This window comes from Pongo abelii, chromosome 9, assembly GCF_028885655.2.
Source record: "Pongo abelii isolate AG06213 chromosome 9, NHGRI_mPonAbe1-v2.0_pri, whole genome shotgun sequence".
NCBI lineage: Eukaryota > Metazoa > Chordata > Mammalia > Primates > Hominidae > Pongo > Pongo abelii.
Window position 1 is genome coordinate 21,185,588 of NC_071994.2, and position 24,644 is coordinate 21,210,231.

The window sequence follows — 24,644 nt, forward strand, 5'->3', positions numbered from 1 at the left end:
CCAAACTGTTTTCCACAGCAGCTGAATCATTTTTCATTCCCAACAGAAGTACATGAGCATTCCATTGTCTCCGCATCCTTACCACACCTATTACTTTCCTTTTTGTTTTATTTATAGCCATTTCAGCGGGTGCGAAGTAGTGTTGATGTGCATTTCCCTAATGACTAATGATGCTGAGCATCTTTTCATGTGCTTGTTGGCCATTTGCACATCCATGGAAAAAGGTCTATTCAAATCCTTTGCCAATTTTTAAATTGGGTTATTTTTCTGTTGTTGAGTTGTAAGAGTTCTTTATATAATCTGGATACTAGACCCTTACCAGTTACATGATTTGCAAATATTTTCTCCTGTTCCGTAGTTTGCCTTTTTGCTTTCTTAATACAGTCCTTTGATACACAGCTGATTTTTGTCTTGATCTTGTACCCTACAACTTTGCTGAATTTGTTTATTAGCTCTAGTATTTGTTTTATGGATTCTTTGAGTTTTTTTCTGTGTAGGATCATGTCATCTGCAAATAGAGATTTACATCTTCCTTTCCAATTTGGGTGCCTTTTCTTTTTCTTGCCTAATTGCTCTGGCCTAAACTTCCAGTACAATATCAAATAGCAATGGTGGAAGCAAACATTCTTGTCTTGTTGCTGATCTCAAGTGGAAAGCTTTCACCATTGAGTATGATGTTAGCTGTGTTTTCATAAATGTTTTTCATAAGGTCAAGGAAATTCCCTTTTATTCCAAGCTTTCTGAGTGTTTTTATGAATAGATAACTGGAATTTTTAAAATAAAAACTATATGTATAAGGTATACAATATGATGGTTTGATATACATATACGTAGTGAAATGATTACTATAATCAAGCTAATTAATATATCTATCTCCTCACATAACCTTTTTTGTGTGTGTAGTGGGGTGCTAGATTTTGACAAATGCTTTTTCTACACCAGTTGAGATACCATGTTTTTTTTCCCCCTTGGTTCTGTTAATGTGGTATATTACATTGATTTTCTTACGTTGAACCACCCTTCCATTCTTGGGATAAATCTGGCTTTGTCATAGTGTATCATCCTTTTAATATGCTCTTGGATTCAGTTTGCTGGTATTTTGTTGAGGAATTTTTGTTGTTGTTGAGGGGTTTTGCATCTATATTCATAAGGGATATTGGTCTGTAATTTTCTATTCTTTTGGTTTTTGTTTTTTTGAAGGCAGGGTCTCGCTCTGTTACCCAGACTGGAGTGTAGTGGTACAATTGCAGCTCACTGCAGCCTCAACCTCCCAGGCTCAAGTGATCCTCCCATTTCAGCCTCCCAAGTAGCTAGGACTATAGGCATGCGCCACCATCCCTGGCTAATTTTGTTAAATTTTTTGTAGAGATGGGGTCTCACTTTCTTGCCCAGGCTGGTCTCGAACTCCTGGACTCAAGTGATCCCCCAACCTTGGCTTCCCAAAGTGTTGGGATTATAGGCATGAGCACCGAGCCTGGTCTGTAATTTAATTTTTTTCTTTATTTTTTGGAGACAGGGCAGGATCTTGCTCTGTCACCCAGGCTGGAGTACAGTGGCATGATTTCAGCTCAAGTGATCCTCCTGCCTCCGCTTCCCAAGTAGCTGGGACACAGATGCGCACCACCATGCCTGGCTAATATATATGCGTGTGTGTGTGTATATATATATATATATATTTTTTTTTTTTTTTTTTTGAGACTAGGTTTTGTCATGTTGCTCAGGCTGGTCTTGAACCCCTGAGCTCAAGCTATCCACCTGCCTTGGCCTCCCAAAGTGCTGGGATTACAGGCGTGAGCCACCACGCCCAGTCCATTTTCTATTCTTTGGTGTCTTTGGCTTTGGTATCAGAGTAGTGCTGGCCTCATAGAATGATTTAAGAGTGTATTTTCTGGAATTTGAGACAGATTGGTGCTAATTCTTTAAATGTTTGGTAGAATTGACTAATAAAACCATCTTATCCTGTACTTTTTCTTTTCGGGGGAGAATTTTGATTACTGTTTCAATCACTAGTTGTTACAGGTCTGTTGAGATTTTCTTTATCTTGAGTCAATTTTGGTAATGTGTGTGTTTTTAGGAGTTTTCCATTGCACCTATGTTGTCTAGTTTGTTGGTGTACAGTTTTTCAGTATATTCTCCTATAATCCTTTTGAATTCTGTGAGATGTAATGTCCTTAGTTTCATTTTTGGTTTTAGTTATTTGTATCTTCTTATTTTCTTAGTCTAAACCAGAGGTTTGTCAATTTTGTTATTCTTTTCGAAGAATCACCTTTTGGTTTTGTTGAGTCTGTTGTTCTTCTCTATTTCATTTATCTTCATCCTAGTCTTTATTTTCTTTTTTCTTTCTTTTTTCTTTTTTTTTTTTTTTTTGGCTTTGAATTTAGTTCTTTTTCTGTTTCTTAAGGTGTAAAGTTAGGTTATTGATTTGAGCTCTTTCTTCTTTTTTAATATAGACTGTTAGCAGCTATAAGTTTCCCTCTGAGTACTGCTTTCACAGCATCGCATAAGTTTTGGTATGTTGTGGCCTTGTTTTCATTTCTCTCAAAGTATTTTCTAATTTCCCTAGTGATTTCTTCTTTTACTCATTGCTTGTTTAAGAATGTGTTGTTTAATTTCCATATACTTGTGAGTTTTCTAGCTTTTCTGCTGTCATTAATTTCTAGGTTTTTTTCCATTATGGTTGGTGAAGATATTTTATGTGATTCTAGTCTTTCTAAATTTATTAATATTTGTTTTGTGGCCTAACATATAATCTGTCCTGGAGAATGTTTCATTTACACTTGATAAAAATATGCATGCTGCTCTTGTGAAGTGGAGTATTCTTCGTATGCCTGACAGGTCTAATTGGTGTATAGTGTTGTTCAAGTTCCCTATGTCCTTTTTAATCTCTGCACAAGTTTTATCCATTACTTAAAGAGGGATATTGAAGTCTCCATTTATTATTGTAGAACTGTTTATTTCTGTCCTCAATTCCTTCAATGTTTTCTTCATATATTTTGGGGGTCTGTTGTCTGGTACATGTATGATTATAACTGTTATATCATCTTTTTGAATCGACCCTTTTGTCAGTATATTATATAATGAGCTTCTTTGTCTCTCGTAACAGTTGTTGACTTTAAGTCACTTTTGTCTGATAGTACTATCGCCATTCATTATAAACATCCTTTCACTTTCAACCTTTTTGTGTCTTTTTCTCTAAAATGAGTATCTCTTACAGCATATCATTAGATCATGTGTTTTGTTCATTCTGCCAGTCTGTCTTTTAATTGGTGAGTTTAATCCAGTTACATTTAAGTGATTACTGGTAAGGAAGGACTTATTCCATTTTGCTGTTTGTTTTCTGTATATCTTACGTTTTTTGTTCTTCATTTCCTCTAATACTGCCTTTTTTGTTTGATTTTTTTTCTTAGTGTGTCATTTTCATGCTTTCCTCATTTCTGTTTCTGTATATAATTATTTTCTTAGTGGTTACCATGGGGATTACAGTTAACATTCATACATTTTTAACAATCTAGTTTGAATTAACCCCAGCTTAGATTTTTAAAACCCTGCTTGTATGGTTTCAGTTGAAGCCCCAATCTCAGCATAATGCAATATATCCATGTAACAAACCTGCACTGTACCCTCAAATCTAAAATAAAGATAAATAAATAAATAATAAAAGCTTTGCCAGTGACAATAAAGGAAAAAGAAGCTCTGCTCCTATACAGCTCTGCTCCTCCTTTATGTTGTTACTGTCACAAATTATATCTTATACATTGTGTGCCCACTAATATAGATACATACAATTACTTTGTGCATTTGTCTTTTAAGTCATATAGGAAACAAAAAGAGAAGTTAAAAATAAAAGAATAATAACACTGGCTTTTATATTTATTCATCTAGTTAGCTTTATTGGAGTTCCTATTTCTTTATATGGCTTCGAGTTACTGTCTAGTGCCCTTTCATTTCAGCCTGAAGGGACTCCCTTTAACATATCTTTTAGAACTGGTATACTAGCAGTGAATGTCCTCTGGTTTTGTTTATCTGGGAATGTCTTAATTTCTCCATTTTTGAAGAATAGTTTTGCAGGATATAGAATTCTTGGTTGATAGGGGTGTTTTGGTTCAGCACTTTAAATATATTAACCCATTTCCTTCTGGTCTGCAACTTAGTTCTGGCTGATAGTCCCTCACAAGTTTGCTGTCAAACTAGTTGGCTAGAGCTGCAGTAATTTTAAGGCTGTGCTACAGCTTAATAATCCACGTCTGAGCTCATCACATGGTTGTTGGCAGACCTCACTTCTTCACTGGCTGTTGGCTGGAGGTTCCGTTCCTCACACCTGGGCCTCTCCATAGTGCTGCTCACAACGTGGCAGCTGGCTTACCCCAGAGCAAGAGATCCATGAAGGAAAGACACCCTCCACCACTACCAATGTTTTGATTGTTTTATTTGTATTTTTGTTTTGGGATCCTTTTGGTATTATTTATATAACACTGAGATAATCGTACTTTTTCTTGCATGAGCGAGATAAATTTGAACAATGGGTAATTTTTTAGTGGAAAGGAATTGATTTGCCCTTCCTTAAAAGCACTGCTGCTAATTGCTTTACTCAGCCTTAGAAATGGAAGCAAGAGACTCCAAGAGACTTCACACAGCCTTGGAATGGAACAGCACACCCTTATAGTTGACCTTCTTTTCTCCCTCCTTCATCATACTTCTGTCCTTCCTATTGAAAGAGACATGAAAATAAGATTTCTGGGCATCCAGGACTTTAAAATGTCACTGTAAACTACTTTCCCATTGGTGGTTTGTTTTATGGAGGAAATGTGTCCTTTTTGATTAAAAACTGTGTGTGTGTGTGTGTGTGATAGAGAGAGAAAGACTTGAGTGATTCTCCCTTAGATCATACTCTTCACTCAGAAGACCAATCAGCTCTTTACTGTACACCCGCTCTGCATGAAGTACCATAATAGGCACAAAGGGGTGCAAAAACAAGAGGTGCATAAAACAATTCCCACTCTTACATAGCGTTTAGTATAAAGGGGGAAATATGAGAGAACACCAGTGGGGGAAAAATACAAAGCCGCATTTGTGCCCCAGAGCACTGGTTGCCACAGTATTGATAAGGCTGATGCTTATGCTTTCTTTATGTAATCACATAAAAGCAGAAGGAAAATATGGAAGTGGCCAGGAAAGAAAATCAAAGATCTTTGTGCTTGTGTTTTTCAGATCTAGTAAAATATTTCCAGCATAATGATTTTTGAGAGGTTTAGATGTCTTGTTTATAGGACCAAAGTCTCATGTAGCCCCTGCCCATCAACAATCAGTTTTATTCTCACTTATTTAATTATTGTTGCCATATGAAAGGAGCATTACTTCCACATTTTTTCTAATTTTGAAAAAGTAAATTAGGTTTGTGTTTATAGTTTGATATTTTCTGTTTTAAAATTATTTCAGTATTTACGGAGAGCTTCATAAAATGAGTTAGCCATTGGTCATGGTAAGAATAGTAATGCAAGCCCAGTCTACCAGTATGCTAGCTACCTTTTGTGTTTGAAGATGGTAATCAACTGGTGTTTCTTCTGCTTGAGAAGAGGCTTCTGTAAGAAGAGGCTTGGGAAAATTAGGAAGTCAGCCTCTTGCAAGATGGCCCACTCTTAGCAATTGCATCTCTCCTCAGATGGATTATATAGACAGATTTTTAATATTCCATGTAAGGGTAGTTCTGCAGTCTCTCTGAGATTATGACTGGAATTGTTCCGAAATAGGAGACTGTGTATGTAAGGTGTTTTTAACATCATTCTGATCTTAAGCAGGTTGTGGGCTGGAGCTTGACCTATAATATAAAAACAGTGGGCCGGGCATGGTGGCTCACACCTATAATCCCAGCACTTTGGGAGGCTGAGGTGGGTAGATCACCTGAGGTCGAGAGTTCAAGACCAGCCTGACCAACATGGTGAAATCCCGTCTCTACTATAAATACAAAAATTAGCTGGGTGTGGTAGCGGGTGCCTGTAATCCCAGGTACTAGGGAGGCTGAGGCAGGAGAATTGCTTGAACCCAGGAGGCGGAGGTTGCAGTGAACTGAGATCATGCCATTGCACTCCAGCCTGGGCAACGAGAGCAAAACTCCATCTCAAAACAACAACAACAACAACAACAAACAGCAGGCTTCCTTCTGGGCAACTACCCCCACATCCTAAAATACATGGAAATCAGAAAGGACAACCTGTACCATATTTTTATACTTAGGAATTAAACCATACTTTCCTTTTCATATACCTTATTTAGACTGGTATTTATAGATTCATATTTACTCTAGCTATGCAATTTAATAACTTCAACTGGGGCTTTACATTTTAGTTTTCCCTCCCCCAATGAAATCTATAATACTAACTTTTTTATTAATATGTTCCACATTTGAATATGCTGTCTTCTTTCTTCTTGACTACTACTATTAAACTTCTGATTGCTTCATCCTTTTAATAAAAAATGAATTCTGAATTTTTATTTAATTTTTGTCTCCTAGACAGTTAAATCTCACACAGAAACAGATGAGAAACAAACAGAGAGCCGCACCATCACCCCACCTGCTGCACCCAAACCAAAACGGGAGGAGAACCCTCAGGTAGGCCTATGTTTCCAAAGGCAGGTCTCAGTCTATGGTGTGTGGTTTATTCTCATGTACCAGGAGGGGCACCTGCTCTCTGAATGACAAAATGAACTTGATGTTCATTTTCTTATGCACTTTTATTATTCAACAATGTTATTGCCAAGTCGGATTGGTCTAGAGTAGAATTCTTAGACTGTAGTCTTGAGGGTCCCTGCACTAGTACATAGGCATTTTGATTGTATCAAAGGAAAAGTTTTTTAAAATGTTATTCTTCATATGCATGTTACAAATTCGAAATGTTAAGATGAACGATGATTTTCCCAGCTGTCCCATTACACTCCTAATCATTACTGTGTTCTGTTTGTCTCAGCCAACATTTATAAGATATCTAGTTCACTCAGCTAATGTATATTTATATTATCAATTGCAGTTATTAAGTGTGCGTTTTTGTTACAACCATTGTATTACATTAGAACCCCAAAGCCCAAATGAATCAGTAGCTCAGAAGTAATCCATTGAAGCATAAAAGTAGGGATGAAAATAGTAACATCTATACTACAATTTAGGATAGAATTATAAACATAAATAGCAAAGAAGACCCTGATAAAAATGTAGAATGTGAATCTGTATGTCCTTAGACAAGCAAATTTTTTCAGTTTGATGTTTTTGCATAAGCAGCTATAAATGGAAAATGTAGACGGGTAATATGATGATGAATATCTGACAGTTAGATTTCATTTGACCAGTAATTCACTTGCCCCATCCTTAGTGCATTCTTCATAATGAAACCATGTGAAATAGTGGCATAAAGCCATCAAAGCTTCATGCCATTTTTTTAAAGCAGTGATTTATTGAGCCAGTTCAGGTTTCCTAAAACCAGTACAAAATGTAATTCTTTCTGATATGAAATGAATGAATTTTTTATTTTATCTTTAAAAAGAGGACCAAAACTTGAGCCAAAAAGAAGTACTAGTCACAAAAATTGCTGAGGAACTTGTGAAATCATCCACAGAATTAATGACAAGTATTATGCTCTGAGAAGGAAAAATTGAGCAAAATTTCCCTATCAAAGAAAACTGAAGGATCTAGCCTGGGCAAACATAGTGAGACCTTGTCTCTGCAAAAAATAAACAAAATTAGCCAGGTGTGGTAGCGCATGTCTGTAGTCCCAGCTACCCAGGAGGCTGAGGTGGGAGGATCACCTGAGCCCGGGAGGTCTAGGCTGCAGCGAGCTGAGATGGTGCCACTGCACTCCAGCCTAGGTGATGGAGCTAGACCCAGTGTGGGCAAGCAAGTACCATCATGTGTAGTAGCAGATAGTTCACCTTCTAGTTGGACAGAATCACTGCCATAAACAAAGTAAATTAGCTCTTGGCATATGTGGGATACATATATGAGGTGAAAGTTCTTGACAGCTTTTTGTTCTATCCTCAAAAATTTAGGCTGGGCGCGGTGGCTTATGCCTGTAATCTCAGCACTTTGGGAGGCTAAGGCAGGCGGATCACCTGAGGTCAGGAGTTTGAGACCAGCCTGGCCAATGGCGAAACTCTGTCTCTACTAAAAATACAAGAATTAGCTGGACTCGGTGGCGCGTGCCTATAGTCCTAGGTACTCGGGAGGCTGAGGCTAGAGAATTGCTTGAACCCAGGAGGCAGAGGTTGCAGTGAGCCGAGATTGTGCCACTGCATTGCAGCCTGGGTGACAGAGTGAGACTCCGTCTCAAAAAAAAAAAAAAATTTATTCCACAAGAGAGGAAATTTTTTTTCACTTAATTATTTTGTGAGCTTGATCTAAACTGGCAAAGATGATTTGGGTGTGAGTGGCCAATAAGGGTGCTGTTACTTGCTTAAAAGAGGGTGCATCTGAATATCAGTCCACACACTGCTTCATCAAAAGAACAACAGTTAGGGGAAAGCCTCTTGATCTTGATTATATTTCTAAGGAATAGTGAAAATTAGGAATGTAGTCAGTTGGCAACCACAAAGTGTATGTCATTTCAGCATACAGTTTAGAAAACAGGAAAGTCCAAGACTGCTTTTTCTTACCAGACTAATCTGGCTGTCAAGGGGATAGGTGCCCATCTCAGTTTTTGAAATAAGAAATAATATAAAAACATTTCTTCAGGACTCTGAAGTTACCAGTAAAGGACATTTCTATGTTCTCAAGTGGCTTGCTGAAGAAGTTTATTTTCAAATAGGCTGAACCTATCACTTCAGGCCAAAGTAGCATAATATCGAGAATAAGACGTCAGGACTTTTAAAGATCAAATTGTGGTATAAATAACTCTACAGGAGTATGTCTTTTACAATTGAAGATGTTCTTTATTCATCAGAGAAATAAATTGATAATGTATTATTTGGCATATTTAGAAACTGCATGCAGTAGTACAACAGAAAATGAAGACACACTTTTCAGACCACATGCAAGCAAAGAAAAGAATAGAAATCAATTTGTTTCCCTCTCCGGCTTGAAGAGTCTTAACGTTCCATCTTCAGGGCCCAGTATTTTGACCAGCTTAGTTTCTGATGGAGCCCTAAGAGTGGTCTTCAGAGAGAAATTGTTCCATAATTTTTAGGTTCATGTGTGATTGAAAAATCATAGTATTCAGCAGAAACACCTGCTGTCATTCCTGAAAATCATTTAGCTGTGAGTTAGCATTGTCCTAAAAATCAGTTAGCTGTGAGTTAGCGTTGTGGCAGTATAAATGTGAGAAACTGACCTAGTCGTGACAAGTGAAACACTCAGGATTTGGAGCTTGTTAAATGGGAGGCTCTTTAAAACTCTCTGCATGTTTTGTGAGTATGAAATCCTCTTCTTTTTAAGAGGATTTTTCTGTGGGGCGGGGAACTCGGATCACACAAGATACTGATTTCTGTCATTGAGAAAGAAGATGTAGACCCCAGTCCTTCTCTTTTGGCCCTGTTAGACCAGAGAGCCTCTAGAGCAAACTTTCTAACCTGTGGCCCCGGATGGCTTTGAATGCGACCTCACACAAATTCGTAAACTTCCTTAAAACATCATGAGTTTTTTTTGCGATTTTTTTTTTTTTGAAGCTCATCAGCTATCATTAGTGTTAGTGTATTTTATGTGTGGCTCGTGACAATTCTTCTTCTTCCAATGTGGCCCACATTGAAGGAAGCCAAGAGCTTGGACACCCCTGCTGTAGAGGATCTCCATGGCTCCTTAGAGAATGCCTGCTCTTGTGCATTCATGAGACCCGCCTATTGGGCTGGCTTTCCCTAATGTCCTACTAGGAACTGGCAATTGGCTTTGTGAGAACCCAGACTGAAGTATATTCTTCTTTTGTTTCTCTGGCACAGAAACTTGCCTTCATGGTGTCTCTAGGGTTGGTAACACATGACCATCTAGAAGGTAAGAGAAGATATTCTTGGCACTGCCTTTTTTTCTGGCCCACAGCTTTGTTCCTGAAAATGATGTTTGATTGAATTCCTAGAATAGAAAATTGGAACACAAATAGAGTATGATTCAGCCAGTGTGGACTTTATTTCCTTTAGTGGGAAAATTGCCTTCCCTCTGTCTAATGTTCCTATCATTATCCACACTACTGTCCTGGGAAAACCTCCCCAGTTGCCTAAATTAAGGTGACTTCTGTTCATTTAGGGGAGCTCTTCTTTTTCTGAACAGCACAGCAAAGTGCTCTTCTGACAAGCCTTTATATTTTCTGGTCACTCCAGGTTATCAGAATGTTGAGAACAGTTACAAAGCTGTACCTGTCCTGATTATTTAATTCAAGAATGATGAACTTTGGTTACTCAGTTTAAGTCTTATGGATAAAGCTCATCCAGACCTATATATACAGCAGTCTAAAAATCAGGACAACTTGTTTACAAGTGTTGTCTGTTGTTAAACTCTCCACAGAGAACCATGTGTACGACAGCGTGGTCTTGCAGGTGAGAGTAGATGGTCGTACATATTTGCTTCCAGTAGCGTGCTTGCCTCTGCTGAGGCTTCAGTGAAACAGAGACTTGTCCCTGATTCTGATTTCTTATGGGAAAACCAATAGATAAAACAATGAAGTTAAGTTTTTTAGGTTCTCCATGCCTCTCTGCTAATCGAAACCTTTTCTTCTCTCAAGAAATCCAAAGCAAGAGGCAAGAGCGAAAAAGAAGAACAACAGCAAATCCGGTCTACAGCGGAGCAGTCTTTGAGCCAGAGGTATTACTGGCCAGCACCTGGCCCTTCCCTCATGTTCCAGTTTTATTTATGAGCTGTTCAGTGCTTCCCCTCTGAAAACCTGCTGAAGAGCAGCACCCTGATTGTACTTGGCTGGTTCTGTGAAGTGGTAGATTTTTTTTGACTTATCATTTTTATTAGTCACTGCTTACCCCTTAGGTTTTTTTTCCTAAGTTTCAGCAGATACATGCCTACCTTAAAATTTTAATTCATCCTGACTTCAATACAGCTGTCATTGGCAACAGAGGCAGACTTCTCTGAGATAGTTTCTGAGAGCCAAGTACATACAATAAAACCCTTGAGCATTGAGACCTTAGGATGATTAGCACTAACTAGTCGGCATGTTGACAGTCATGCCATGCTTGGTCTTTAGCTTGTGCCAGTGTTAGTGATAACCACACTACTAAACAGTCACCTTTCCTTCTTCAATCCTCAAAGCGTAAGAAGAGTGCAGTCACATACCTAAACAGCACAATGCACCCTGGGACTCGGAAGAGAGGTGAGGACCTTTTTGTATCTCTCCCTTGCTGCTGTTGCTTTTGCTTTCTGTGTGTGTTTCTTCTCCTTCCCTCCTCCCATCATTATAGGACCTAACTCCTCTATCCTTTGAAAATAGTTTTGTTGTTGTTCTCTGAGAATGGGAGAGAAAGAGAATGAGATTTCTTATTAGAGTTCTGTATGCTGAATCAAAAGCTGACTTTACTAGGATTCTGGCAAAGCTGACTCAGGGGAATGGCTTAATGTAGCATTTCTGCCCCAAGCCTGCCAGGCCATCCATGAATAGCACAGTGAACAGAACCCCATGTAAAAGGAAGCATTTGAGCGTCATTAAGCAGAACAGAGCACTGCCGTTGCCAAGGTGTTCCTAATAGTGTCTCGGTTGTCCTGCTGCCGACAAGGCCAGAGTGTGACGCTGAGTTTCTTGGAGTTGCAGACTTTCCAGGAAGGAAAGAGGTAGCCACACTTGAGAACTTAGAATCTTTGAGAAGAGGGCATCTCCAACTAAAGAAGAAAAGGTCACTCTCAAAATAGGCTCCCTAAAGAACAGATTCCTAGAGAGCTCCAATCCCATATTTCAGACCTTCCCATGGACATTCCAGAATCTTACTCTTAGGCAGAGCAGAAAAAACAGCAGCAGCAGCAGCAGCATCTCTCACCATGCAAGTCTAAATAGGTCTTAACAGCTCAGGGTTTGAGTTCATAAACAAGGTACTGAAATTGTTCTTTGATGTCAGTAATACATCCCAAGGTCCTTTTCTCCACATGGTAATGTGTCCCTGAATTATAGTTCCAGGCTAGAAAGGTTGCAGAGTGAGTGGAGTAGCATACTAATTTTTGCATGTGCACACACAGTCTCAGAGCTACTGGAAGCTCAGGAGGTCATCCTGACCCTTTGTCTGCCTTAGGCAGGACTACACTATTACCATTCCCTCTCCACAAAAAAGATATCATACCCACCCTTAGTAACCTATTCTAATGTTTCACCAGTCCTGTCCTTCAAGTACTCAAAAATATTTAGATGGGAAACCCTAAATCATGGCTTTATATTGATTCCTGGGCCACAGTAACCAGTACTGTAAGTTATTTTTGTTTTGTTTTGTTTTGTGTTTGGTGATTTTTTTAGTGACCCCTGATGCAGTTCTCGGAAAGGAGCCCCCCAGCCAGAAGCCACAATAATTGGCCTGATAGTGGGCAGTATCTGCTAAGAGGACAGGGGTTAAATGAGCCAGAAAGACCTTGGCATCTCTTGCTAAGGTCAGAGGATAAAAGCCTGCATCCACAGTGCCTAGGATATGCCTTTTGTGGGTAAACAAGAGAGCATTCATCTTGTTCTTCCCCTTCCAGCAGCACTGAACTCCCTAGAAAAGATAAACCAGTACGATCTGTCTTTGTACTATAGGCATCACCAAGTTAACACAGAGAGGTAATATTTTTGTAACATCTGACAGAATCATGACTCTTGTGCATAATCCTAATATAAAGTTGGCAAAGTCATGATCCTACATACCATTTACCAGTGCTTATAGGAGTTTCGTACCTTTCTGGCCCTTTTTTTTCCTTTGGTGTGTTGGGCATATACTTTTGATCACTCATAGCTTAGAAGCAATGACCTTGGCCCTTAGAAGACAAGTGCCCTGACTTAGATATGTGGTAAGGCAAGAGTGGCTGACCTAGACTTTCTGTACCCACAGGGCTCATTTAAGTTCCTTTGTAGCCTTGAAGTTTGAGTCAAAATGCTCTTACACAAATCAGGTCTCTCAGGAGTGCTGATGGGAGGGCCTTTCCTGAGACTTTTAAACAGCCCCAATTTTTAGAGATGTAGTTTATCAGGATGTTTGTCATGTAAAGTGGGGAGACAGCTGCCAGTCAACTGGGGAGGGTATCCAGGGACAGAAATACTTAATAATTAATTGCTAAGCCCAGAGCATCTTTTAAGCTCTTAGGTTTCAACTACTCCCAGAACATACCTCTCAATAGCTCTAACAGCAAGGGATAAGAATAGTTAACTTGAATTTTGCCTCCTTGCTTTGCCTGTCTCCACCCTCATAAAATGCAGACAGAATAGAGAAGGAAAAGCAGAAATCCTAAATAAATCAGTTTGTGGGAACTGAGAATCATTAATAGTATTGTGAGAATGCTGATTGCAGAGAAACCTTAGAGAACAGTATGCAAGATATGAAAAAATAATAACCTCGGCCGGGTGCGGTGGCTCACACCTGTAATCCCAGCACTTTGGGAGGCCAAGATGGGTGGATCATGAAGTCAGGAGATCGAGACCATCCTGGCTAACACGATGAAACCCCGTCCCTGCTAAAAATACAAAAAATTATCTGGGCATGCGCCTGTAGTCCCAGCTACATGGGAGGCTGAGGCAGGAGAATGGCTTGAACCCGGGAGGCGGAGGTTGCAGTGAGCTGAGATCGTGCCACAGCACTCCAGCCTGGGTGACAGAGTGAGATTCCGTCTCAAAAAAAAATAAATAAAATAAACTCATTCCTGGCCCTGGCTCCCACTGGGCTTTGACATCTTGGTTCTTGCACTAGAAATCTCAAATTGCAATAGTCCAGGAACTTCACCACAATCTGCCCAAGGTGTGAGGTCTTTCTACATAAGCCAGCACCTTCTGTCATTCTCCAGAGCTCTCTTATCCTCCCTTCTCTTGAGAGTCATATAGTTGTTTCTAATGACATTTAAATCTTTGCTTCTCTTCCTTCCTTTGGGACTGTTGAATTAACCTTCTGTCTGCTACCTCACTTCCTTTCCCATGCTAGCCAATGAGGAACACTGGCCAAAGGTATGTAAGATCATTTTCCCCCTCTCTTTCCCTCCCCCTTTTTCCCTTTTGTTCCCTTCTCTTGGTATATAGGTCGTCCTCCAAAATACAATGCAGTGCTGGGGTTTGGAGCCCTTACCCCAACATCCCCCCAATCCAGTCATCCTGACTCCCCTGAAAATGAAAAGACAGAGACCACATTCACTTTCCCTGCACCTGTTCAGCCTGTGTCCCTGCCCAGCCCCACCTCCACAGACGTAAGTAACTTGGGAAAAGCACACTGTCTTTCTGAGAGCTTAAATTGGGAAAAGTGTTATCATATGTTGTCTCCTTATCGACTTGCACCTTCTTGACTAACCCTGGAACAGCAATTAAACACTATAGAATGCTTTTTATGCCATGTAAGGCAGCTTTCTTCTGAGTTTCCAGGCCTTCCATGTCCTTAAGAAACATGTTAAATATAACCTCATGGAACTCAGCCAGCCTTCAGAGTCTGAATTTGATCTACTGTGAATGAGTTCTCAGAAAACAGATGGGGTGGGGAGATCAGCTCATACAATTGAGAGGTGTGCAGGTTTCTATCGTCAGTGTTTTGGGAGTGGGGAAAATGAACAAGACATACAGTCCCCCAGCAGCCCTTGTTTGCTGCTTCAAATACAATTCCAAAAGTGGAAAGTTTTCTTTAGAGCAACTGTATTCAACAGACTTGATCAGAAACAGGTTCCCGAAAAACTGTCAAATACTTAGTAGCCCTTCACCCACAAACTGCAGGAATGTGAACTAGTGCTCTAAATGTTTAAATGAACCTCAACAAAGCTCAGAATTCACCAACAGATACTCACTGAGAGCTACTCTGCTGAGCAAGTGCTATTCTTGAGGCTGGGGACACAGCAGGGAACAAAACCAACTCCCTGTCCTCAAGGAGCTCATCTGAAGAGGCAGATAATAAGAAAGTGAATATATAATGTCAGGTAATGATAAGTGCTATGAAGAAAAATGGGGCCGGGCATGGTGGCTTATGCCTGTAATCCCAACACTTTGGGAGGCCGAGGCAGGCAGATCATCTGAAGTCAGGAGTTCAAGACCAGCCTGGCCAACATGGCGAAACCTGGTCTCTACAAAAACACAAAAATTAGCCGGGCATGGCGCGCTGCTGTAATCCCAGCTACTCAGGAGACTGAGGCAGGAGAATCCCTGGAACCCAGGAGGAGGAGGTTGCAGTGAGCAGAGATTGTGCCACTGCACTCCAGCCTGGGTGATAAGAGTGAGACTCCATCTCTAAAAAGAAAACAAAAATGGAATGGATTAAGGGCATATAGCATACTGGCAGGAGGCTGATGTTTATGAAGAGTGGTGAAGCCTCGGGAGGATCTGGGGGAAGAGCCTGCCAGGCAGAGGGAACAGCAGTGCAAAGCCCTGAGGTGGGAGTGTGCATGGCATCTTGAAAGAAAAGCAAGAGGGCCAGGATAGCGGGGGCAGAGCAAGCTGGCCAGGGCGGTGGGAAATGAGGCCTCAGAAGTGGCCGGGCCAGTTGCGCAGGGATTTGTGGCTTTCGTTCTCAGTAAAATGGGAGACCATTAGAGGATTTTGGGCAGAGGAGTGACATAAGTTTTCAGTATTTATTTTGAAAATTTTCAAACCTACAGAAAAGTTACAATAATGGTACAAAGAACCAATGTATATCCTTCACATTGATTCATCAGTTGTTACCATTTTGCCTATGCTTCTCACCTACCATACACACTTATTTTAGGGGAACCAGGTAACAAGAAGTTGCAGACTTCATGAATCTTCACCCTAAAATATTTTCCTATATATCTCCTAAGAGCAAAGATACTCTCTTATGTAGGTACAATGCATTTATCAAATTGAGGAAATGTAACACTAATAACATATTACTATATAAAATATACAGTCCATATTCAGATTGCTCCATTTGTCCCTTACTTGCTTTTGTGACACTTTGTTTTTCCTGCTCCAGGGTCCAATTCAAGATTACTCTTGACATTTATTGTCATGATATTGTCTGTTTGGTAATCCTTTTTTCTGGAAGAGTTTCTCAGTCTTTGTCTTTCATAACATTGAGGTTTTTAAAAAGATAGCCAGTTCTTCTGTAGAATGCCTCTCCGTTTGGATTGTCTGATTTTTTTTCTCAGCAGTAGATTCAGGGTATGCATTTTTGCAGGAGCACTAATAAGTGACGATGGGTCATTATCAGGGCATCACAGCAGGAGGCACATGTTGTCAGTCTCTTCTGTTGTTGGTGATGTTAACTTTCATCTTCTAAGATAGTTTCTATCAGATTTTTCCACCTGTAAATGTGCCTTTTTTCTGTGGTGGAGATAGCTTTGAGTCTGTATAAATATCCAGTTTCCCAACAAACTGTTATCTAATGATTTTAGCATCCTTTAATGATTCTTGCTTGCATTTATTATTTTTAAGGTGTGTGCAAAATCAACTTGGATTTTAAAAAGGATCACTGTGTCTAAAATATGCAGAAGAAAAGGGCCTATAGGGAAAATAGGATGGAAGCAGGAAGACCAGTTAGGAGGCTTTTGCAGTTGTCCAGGCAAGAGATGATGATGGGCAGGCATGGTGGCTCACGCCTGTAAATCCCAACACTTTGGGAGGCTGAGGTGGGTGGATTGCTTGAGCCCAGGAGTTCAAGACCAGCCTGGACAACATGGCAAGACCCCTGTCTCTACAAAACATTAAAAAATTAGCCAGGTGTGATGGCAACATAGTGAAACCCCGTCTCTACTAAATATACAAAAATTAGCCGGGCATACTGGTGTGCCCCTTTAGTCACAGCTGCTTGCAAGTGATCCCTGCTTGCAAGGATCACTTGAGCATGGGAGGTTGAGGCTGCAGTGAGCCATGGTGGTGCCACTGCACTCCGGCCTGGGTGACAGAACAAGACCCTGTCTCAAAAAAAAAAAGAAAGATGATGATGATAGCTTGGAAGAAGCAGAGATGGAGAAAAGTGATCACGTCTGCCTATATTTTGAAGAGCCATCAGGATTGAATATAGGTTATGAGAAAAAGAATGGTCAAGGAGAAAACCAAAGTTTTTGGCCTAAACGACTAGAAAGATGAAGCTTCCATTTACTAAAGATTAAGAGAGGAGCAGATCTGAAGAGGGAAATAAAGAGTTTCATTTCACACATGTCTCAGTTATTTGGTGAATTACAGAGCTTGTCATTGACCATCCTAAGATAAAATGTCCCTTGAACTTGAAGGTTCTCAGAACCTACTAGTGGCACACCCCTCTCCAAGGAGCAGCAGAATACCATATGAATATTCTGAGTTAAAATTCCAGAGGCAACAAGGAAAGTGTTACCTTTGGAGGACTAGGGTCATAGAAGAATTCTGTTCTCTGACAGGTTTCCTTGTTTCCTTCCTTAGATGTCGCTGGTGGTTACAGATTCATCATTCTCTAAAGATTCAGCATTTTGTCTAGCTTTCCTGACTTTTGGCATTAATAATTGACACAGGTTTTCTAACTCTCCTGTTAATGAGCAGCAGGGTCTCCCTCAGAAATCTTGTTTGCTAGCGCCAAAGATTGTCCCAACTTCTTCTCAGTTGAAGTATTGCCAAAGGATCACCAGCTCATTGGCCTTTTGGTAGAGCTCTCCCTCTAGGGTGGTACACAAATGCTAGGGGACAGATGATTTTGTGGTTCTGCATGTGAGTCTCTCTCCTAAACAGTGTTGTTTTTGTTGTATTTTTTGGGTCAAATGGGATTATGGTTTTCTTTGAAAGATTGAACCCAAAGGATCCACTCATCAACTCACAAACTAAGAGCTTCTGCCAGGTTTTGTCTTAAAATTGAAACATTTTTCTTTCCAGAAATCTGAAGGTAAAAGAAAGCTTTTCTAAAGAACTCCCTAAGTTAAACTCAGCAGAAGGTATTTTTAAGATAATTGACTTCTCCTTTTACAGTATCCCAGTAGTGGCAGTGATTAAAATCAACACACAGGTCTCTGTATGTTTGCTGCTGGGTAGCATAAGTTCCAACAGCATTAATTAAACAATAACACTTGAGAGGCAGGCATTTCTAGGGATCAATAACCATTTTGAGGGACTTGGTGTAATACAGAACCTACCAGACACTAATCCTCTGGATGTACTATCATCATTTTTATGAGAAGGGAAGATACGTTAACATAATTATAAAAATTGTTTAGCACATGATGAAATTGCAGTTGGTATTGCCAGAGTGTTTCCTAAAAACACACGTCCTCAGCACCTAGCAAAGCATCATGGGCCAGCTGTCTTTCAACTTACCTACTGTCTGGTTTATAGTAATAATTTGGTCAGTCATCAAAGCCTAAGCATTTTGACCTGGCATGGTGCCTCCGTAGGACTTCCTCTGCTCTTTTTAGGCAAAGAACCGGTTCTGTATGGGTAAAATGTTTTGGCATTTTATATTCATTTCTATGGGCAGCAGTTCTCAAAGTGTAGTCTGGGAGTCCCCAGGACTCTTTCAGGGAGTCATAAAATCAAAACTATTTTCATAATGATACTAAACCGTCATTTGCCATTTTCATTCTCTCAAGACCGAACAGTGGAGTTTACCAGATATTGCATGATGTGTGATGATGTTACTCTGGCAGCTAATGGAATGTGTACCTCTGTATTTTGGAGTTTTAAAATGTTTTAATATACTTTGTTTGTAATTTTTCATGGTTCTGTAATTCAGAATTGAAAGTTTTTACCAGCCTCGGTAATAAAGGGAGACCCCCATCTCTACAAAAAAATAAAAAAATTATCCGGGCATGGTGGTACACGCTTGTAGTCCCAGCTACTTGGGAGGCTGAGGTGGGAGGATTACCTGAGCCTGGGAGGTCGAGGCTGCAGTAAGCCGAGATCACAGCACTGCACTCCAGCCTGGGTGACAGAGCCAGACCCTCTCTCAAAAAAAATTGTTTTTTAACTGTTATTAACAGTAAATATTAATAGATATAACTCATATAAAAGCTCTCTGGGATCCTCAGTAACTTTAAGAGTGAAAAGGGATCTTAACACCAAAAATTATAGGGTATATAAACAAGATAGGAAGTTTTCTTTGAGAACTTAAATAAATTATTTAATTTTTATTTTCTGTCTTTCTGCCTTCTGTTTCTTGATGTGCTCCGTGCTCAGGAGCAAAGTGAACACCTCTTTGTTTATCCCAAGTCCCTCTGAATAAGATGCCCAGTTTGTCTCATTCACTCCATCACTGATAATTTTTTCTGTAGTTCACATAAAACAGTCTCTAAAATCACACATTTTAAATAAACTTTCTAAAGACACAGACTCACCACTTAGGGATAAGGTTCGAGAAAGGGTGACCCTCTAGAGGAGAAGAGTAGCCCTCAGCCTGATTTTAATAATGAAGGAAGAAAATCATAGTAAATCTAGGGATGAAACCTTACCTCTTTTGGTGCCTAGAAGTTAAACTATTAGGCTACATTCACATGTAATATTTTAGAACATATGTTATCTTTTTTACTGTCCAGTGGTCACATTTTCCTACTAAGAAACATTAAAATCTGCCAGGCGCAGTGGCTCACGCCTGTAATCCCAGCACTTTGGGAGGCCGAGGTGGGCAGATCATGAAGTCAGGAGTTCGAGACCAGCCTGACCAACATGGTGAAACCCTGTCTCTACTAAAAATATAAAAGTTAGCCAGGCGTGGTGGTGGGCACCTGTAATCCCAGCTACTCAGGAGTCTGAGGCAGGAGAATTGCTTGAATCCAGGAGGCAGAGGTTGCGGTGAGCCAAGATTGCGCCACTGCCCTCCAGCCTGGGCAACAGAGCAAGAGACTCTGTCTAAAAAAAAAAAAGAAAAGAAAAAGATTAAAATCCATCCACACTATGATGTATCTTAAAACTTTTGTAGCCTCTTTTCTGGGCTGCCAGATACCCTAGTGGATTACAGAGCAAGTTTCCCTTGGAGTGAAATTGTAGGTCTATGACGATGTGTTCCTTCACTGGTGGTGATGGAGGGATTACATCATAGAAAGGAGGGACTCACATTGCTCTCTATTATTGCTTCTTGTGCACAATTTCTGTATTAGACCTTCTGGCAGAATAGCCAGGAAATCCACAGCAGCACATTGGCTTGACTTGCTGGGTCACCTGTAGCACTTCCCTTCAGTCTTCCCTTCCCTGGTGTTCTTATCAATGGATTTAATCCCATCCAGAGAATGAGCTAGAGATTGACTCTCTGGAAAAGACCTCTTTAATAGCTTTTTTTTTTTTTTTTTTTTTTTTTTGGCTATGTTCTCCTCTTCCAATTTTAAGTAGATCTGCTTTATTCTGATGGTGCCTTCTGTTCAGAGGCTCCAGCAGACTTACCTGAGTTCTAAAACTGTCACTGTGATGGGGGTGGTAGAGAGACAGGACCAGCAGAACAGACTGGGGCTGCTGGTCTTTTTCCAGCTGGTGAAGTTTTTATAGGGATAAAGCCTCCCAGAATAGAATGGCCCATTGAACAGCAAACACAAAATACTGGTTTTAGGAGAACATTGTCAGCTGTTGCTTTGGCTTTTTAAATTCTTCATTTTAGAAAGAACTCGCATATGAATTTAATTTGTTTCTGACTTAATATTTTCCCATTTGAACTTTCACTGTATTTTTTTCTTCTTGAGCAGGCAAATTCAGGAAAACTCCAATTTTTGTGTGTCTTCTTTCCCAGTCCTTCTAAACTCCCCCCAGAATTGATAGGTGATGAGAATTGTTTGTATCATATTGTGAAACACTTTGATGAATGGATTTCCGTACCTGTAAGATTTATGATATGTAGGTTGTCCTCTACCAAAACATAATAAAACTCTTAGGTATCACCTATAATGTTAATTTTGGCCTAGGCAACTATAGACCTCTCCTGTAAACTCTAAGAATACAGTAGTCCCGGCTGGGCGCGGTGGCTCACGCCTGTAATCCCAGCACTTTGGGAGGCTGAGGCAGGCAGATCGCCAGGTCAGGAGATCGAGACCATCCTGGCTAACACGTGAAACCCCGTCTCTACTAAAAATACAAAAAATTAGTCGGGGATGGTGGCAGGCGCCTGTAGTCCCAGCTACTCTGGAGGCTGGGGCAGGAGAATGGTGTGAACCCGGGAGGCGGAGCTTGCAGTGAGCCGAGATCACGCCACTGCACTCCAGCCTGGGTGACAGAGCGAGACTCTGTCTCAAAAAAAAAAAAAAAAAGAATACACTAGTCCCCCCCTTATCTGAGGTTTCACTTCTTATTGTTTCAGTTACCCATAGTCAACTGCAGTCTGAAAATATTAAGGTGTTTTGAGAAAGAAAAAAGACGGACCTCATTCACATCTTTTATTACAGTATATCGTTATAATTGTTGTTTTCTTAGTCACTGTTGTTAATCTCTTATTGTGCCTAATTTATAAATTAAACTTTATCGTGGGTCTGCGTGTATAGAAAAACATATATATAGGGTTCAGTATGGAGGTTTCAGGCATCCACTAGGGGTCTTGGAACATATTCCCCAAGGATAAGGGGGGACTATTGTACTGTCCCCACCCAGGGAGCCTTAGCTATGTAGAGTGAGTAGGGGCCTGTGCTGTTGGTGATTCCTACTTCTCTTGAATACTCCTGGAACGAGGCAGCTGATTGTCCTAAAACATTTATATGCATCTAGAATGTGCATGTTAACATTAAAATTTTACCTTTTTTGTCCTTTTTCTTACCTTTCCTCTCAACTTTATAGGGTGATATTCATGAGGATTTTTGCAGCGTTTGCAGAAAAAGTGGCCAGTTACTGATGTGCGACACGTGTTCCCGTGTATATCATTTGGACTGCTTAGACCCCCCTCTGAAAACAATTCCCAAGGGCATGTGGATCTGTCCCAGATGTCAGGACCAGGTACTGTGGGCGGGTCCAACAGGGGAGGGGCCAAGGAGGACAAAGACATGGCCATCAGGAGGAATTCCTTTCCCAGGGAAATGGCAGTCTCTTCTCTCTCCCAGTCCGTCTCCAGGCTGCATCTTCCCTGTTCACGACATAGCCTGCAGGCGCACGGCCTTCAATCCCTCAGAAGCCCTCTGCCGTATTACTGAGCTGGATAGACACTTCTTGTATTTGAAATGACTTATATTCTCTTTAAAAGTCAAGACCCTTAAAAGTCCAGTGTGCCTCATTCTCTAGGAATGGTCCAGACCAAGTATATGGTTTTAAAACTCTTCTTTGGGAATAAAATTAAGGGAAATTGCCCAGTTGATTAATTAAAATAACACCCTGGGCCAAGTGCGGTGACTCACGCCTGTAATCTCAGCACTTTGGGAGGCCAAGGCGGGCAGGTCACCTAAGGTCAGGAGTTCGAGACCAGCCTGGCCAACATGGCGAAACCCCATCTCTACTAAAAATATAAAAATTAGCCGGGCGTGGTGGCAGGCGCCTGTAATCCCAGCTACTTGGGAAGCTGAGGCAGGAGAATCGCTCGAACCCAGGAGGCAGAGGTTGCAGTGAGTGGAGGTCACACCACTGCACTCCAGCCTGGGTGACAAGAGCGAGACTCTGTCTCAAAAAAATAATAATAATAATAAAACAACACCCATTTCACTTTTAACCTATTTTGTTATATCAGGCTCAGAGAACTAAGTGTAAAGTGCTGTCGATATTTTATAGACTTAAAAGGCAAACATATTAGTAACTGTCCTAGCCTCCCTCCTTCTCTCTTTGGTTTCTGGTCGCCTTTTCTCAACTATGCATGTATACTTATATCTTTATGATTTTATTATAAGCTGCCTCAAGTCTTTTGTAGAGGTAGGCAAAGTATAAATAATAAATAAGCAAGCCCAGTAGCTCAGCAAGTACTGGGATTCTGCTCAGTTCTTTGGAATCCTGCTTTGAACAAATTCTGGTTTTCCCTTGTAATATTGTCCTCATCCTGCAGCCTGTGGTGCAGCGGAACACTTCTCTCACTGTCCTCCTCCTGATGCTGCTTTGTGACCTTCTGATGATTTTTGACATACAGTCTAGATTATACTTTAGTATTTGGAACTAATATTTAATTTCCTTGGTCAGGATGTCTTTGAGGGACATGGAAATCTAAAATTGAGACAGGCAGCCCATGTCAGGTCAAGGACGAAACTGCCAGTGGCTGTTGCCATCATGCTGATGTGCAGCTTTTGTGTTGGTGGTTCTAGCTGTCGGGAGTGGTTGGGCGTCATGTGGCGTGTGTGAAAAGATAGGAATGCTCAGCCAAGTCCCAGCTCCTTCTAAGCCTGGGCTCAAGTGTCCTGGCTCTTCCTGCCTTGAACTTGATTCTCCTAAGCTGATATTTGGAACTTTTTAGTCCAGAAACTATAGACCAGGGTTTTGTAACACTGCTACCATAAATCCTTCCTGGATTTTATCTGCCAGTAGCCACAGATACCATTGCTAGCTGTTACATAGAGGATGTGTGTTTAAACCTCCTCAAGGTAAAATTCTAAAAATCTTTTCAGATGCTGAAGAAGGAAGAAGCAATTCCATGGCCTGGAACTTTAGCAATTGTTCATTCCTATATTGCCTACAAAGCAGGTAAGGAGTTATCCATACCCACTTTTTTGTAAGCTTCCCCTTGTTTGAAAAAAATACTGGCAGTATTTTTTTTATTCTCAAAAGGGAATTTAAATTTAAAAATGAAAACCTTTTGCCCTTAACTATTGGAGGAAACAAAGCAAATGAAAACCTTTTATTGGATAAAGTGGAAAACTTCTGTAGCATTTTTTATTATTATTATTCATTTATTTTTTGAGACAAGGTCTCACTGTATCACCCAGGCTCGGGTGTTGTGGCGTGATCACAGCCCACTGCAGCTTCCTCCTCCTGGGCCCAGTTGATCCTCCTACCTCAGCCTTCCAAATAGCTGAGACTATAGGTGTGTACTACCATGACCAGTTAACTTTAGCATTTTTTGGTGGAGACAGGTTTCGCCATGTCACCCAGGCTGGTCTCGAACTCCTGGGCTCAAGTGATTCACCTGCCTTGGCCTCCCAAAGTCCTAGGAGTACAGGCATGAGCCACCATGCCTGGCCTGTAGCACTTCTTGGGGAAAAAAATGAGATGTGGTATCTCATTTATGTAAAGCCAGACCCAAGCCACCGACAGTTTTCTTAACATACTGTACACAGAAAAAGGAAAAGTCCAGGTGGGCAGATTCTCTGCACTGGTTGTAGGACTCATGGGAGCTCTGGGAAAAATACCTTCTTTGGCAGGCATTCTGAGCACAGAGGCCATTTCAAAGAATTAATTGTCAAAAACCGTTCCTTTTTTTTTTTTTTTTAAGCAAAAGAAGAAGAGAAACAGAAGTTACTCAAATGGAGTTCAGATTTAAAACAAGAACGAGAACAACTAGAGCAAAAGGTGAAACAGCTCAGCAATTCCATAAGTGTAAGTAAAACCTCACGCCTTCAGCAGTCGATACATAGGTGCAGAGACCTAGGCCTTTCCATATACGTAACAGTACGTGTGGGCCCCAGGCTGCTTCGGGTCTTTCTGTTTATTAATGTGATTAACTTGGGCAAATGCAGTTTGCCATCCAGTTAAGAGTTCAGACCTCAGGTACAGGCGACCAGTTGGTAGGTGGTGCCT

At 40.6% G+C, this 24,644-nt stretch overlaps 1 protein-coding gene across 50 annotated transcripts in view; it reads left to right on the forward strand.

Annotated features, from left to right (window-relative positions):
• Positions 1–24,644, forward strand: part of PHF21A (PHD finger protein 21A) — a 190,750-nt gene that overhangs the window by 163,241 nt on the left and 2,865 nt on the right. For 40 of the 50 annotated variants that reach the window (XM_009246416.4, XM_054524414.2, XM_054524436.2 and 37 more), the window contains 8 exons: positions 6,509–6,607; positions 9,913–9,964; positions 10,689–10,768; positions 11,225–11,285; positions 14,154–14,317; positions 21,777–21,932; positions 23,516–23,591; positions 24,340–24,443. In XM_009246416.4, coding sequence (XP_009244691.1) covers positions 6,509–6,607; positions 9,913–9,964; positions 10,689–10,768; positions 11,225–11,285; positions 14,154–14,317; positions 21,777–21,932; positions 23,516–23,591; positions 24,340–24,443 — 792 coding nt within the window. Of the gene's footprint in view, positions 1–6,508; positions 6,608–9,912; positions 9,965–10,688; positions 10,769–11,224; positions 11,286–14,058; positions 14,082–14,153; positions 14,318–21,776; positions 21,933–23,515; positions 23,592–24,339; positions 24,444–24,644 lie in introns of all 50 variants that reach the window. The other 10 variants (XM_054524426.2, XM_063728458.1, XM_054524428.2 and 7 more) reach the window with 1 other exon arrangement.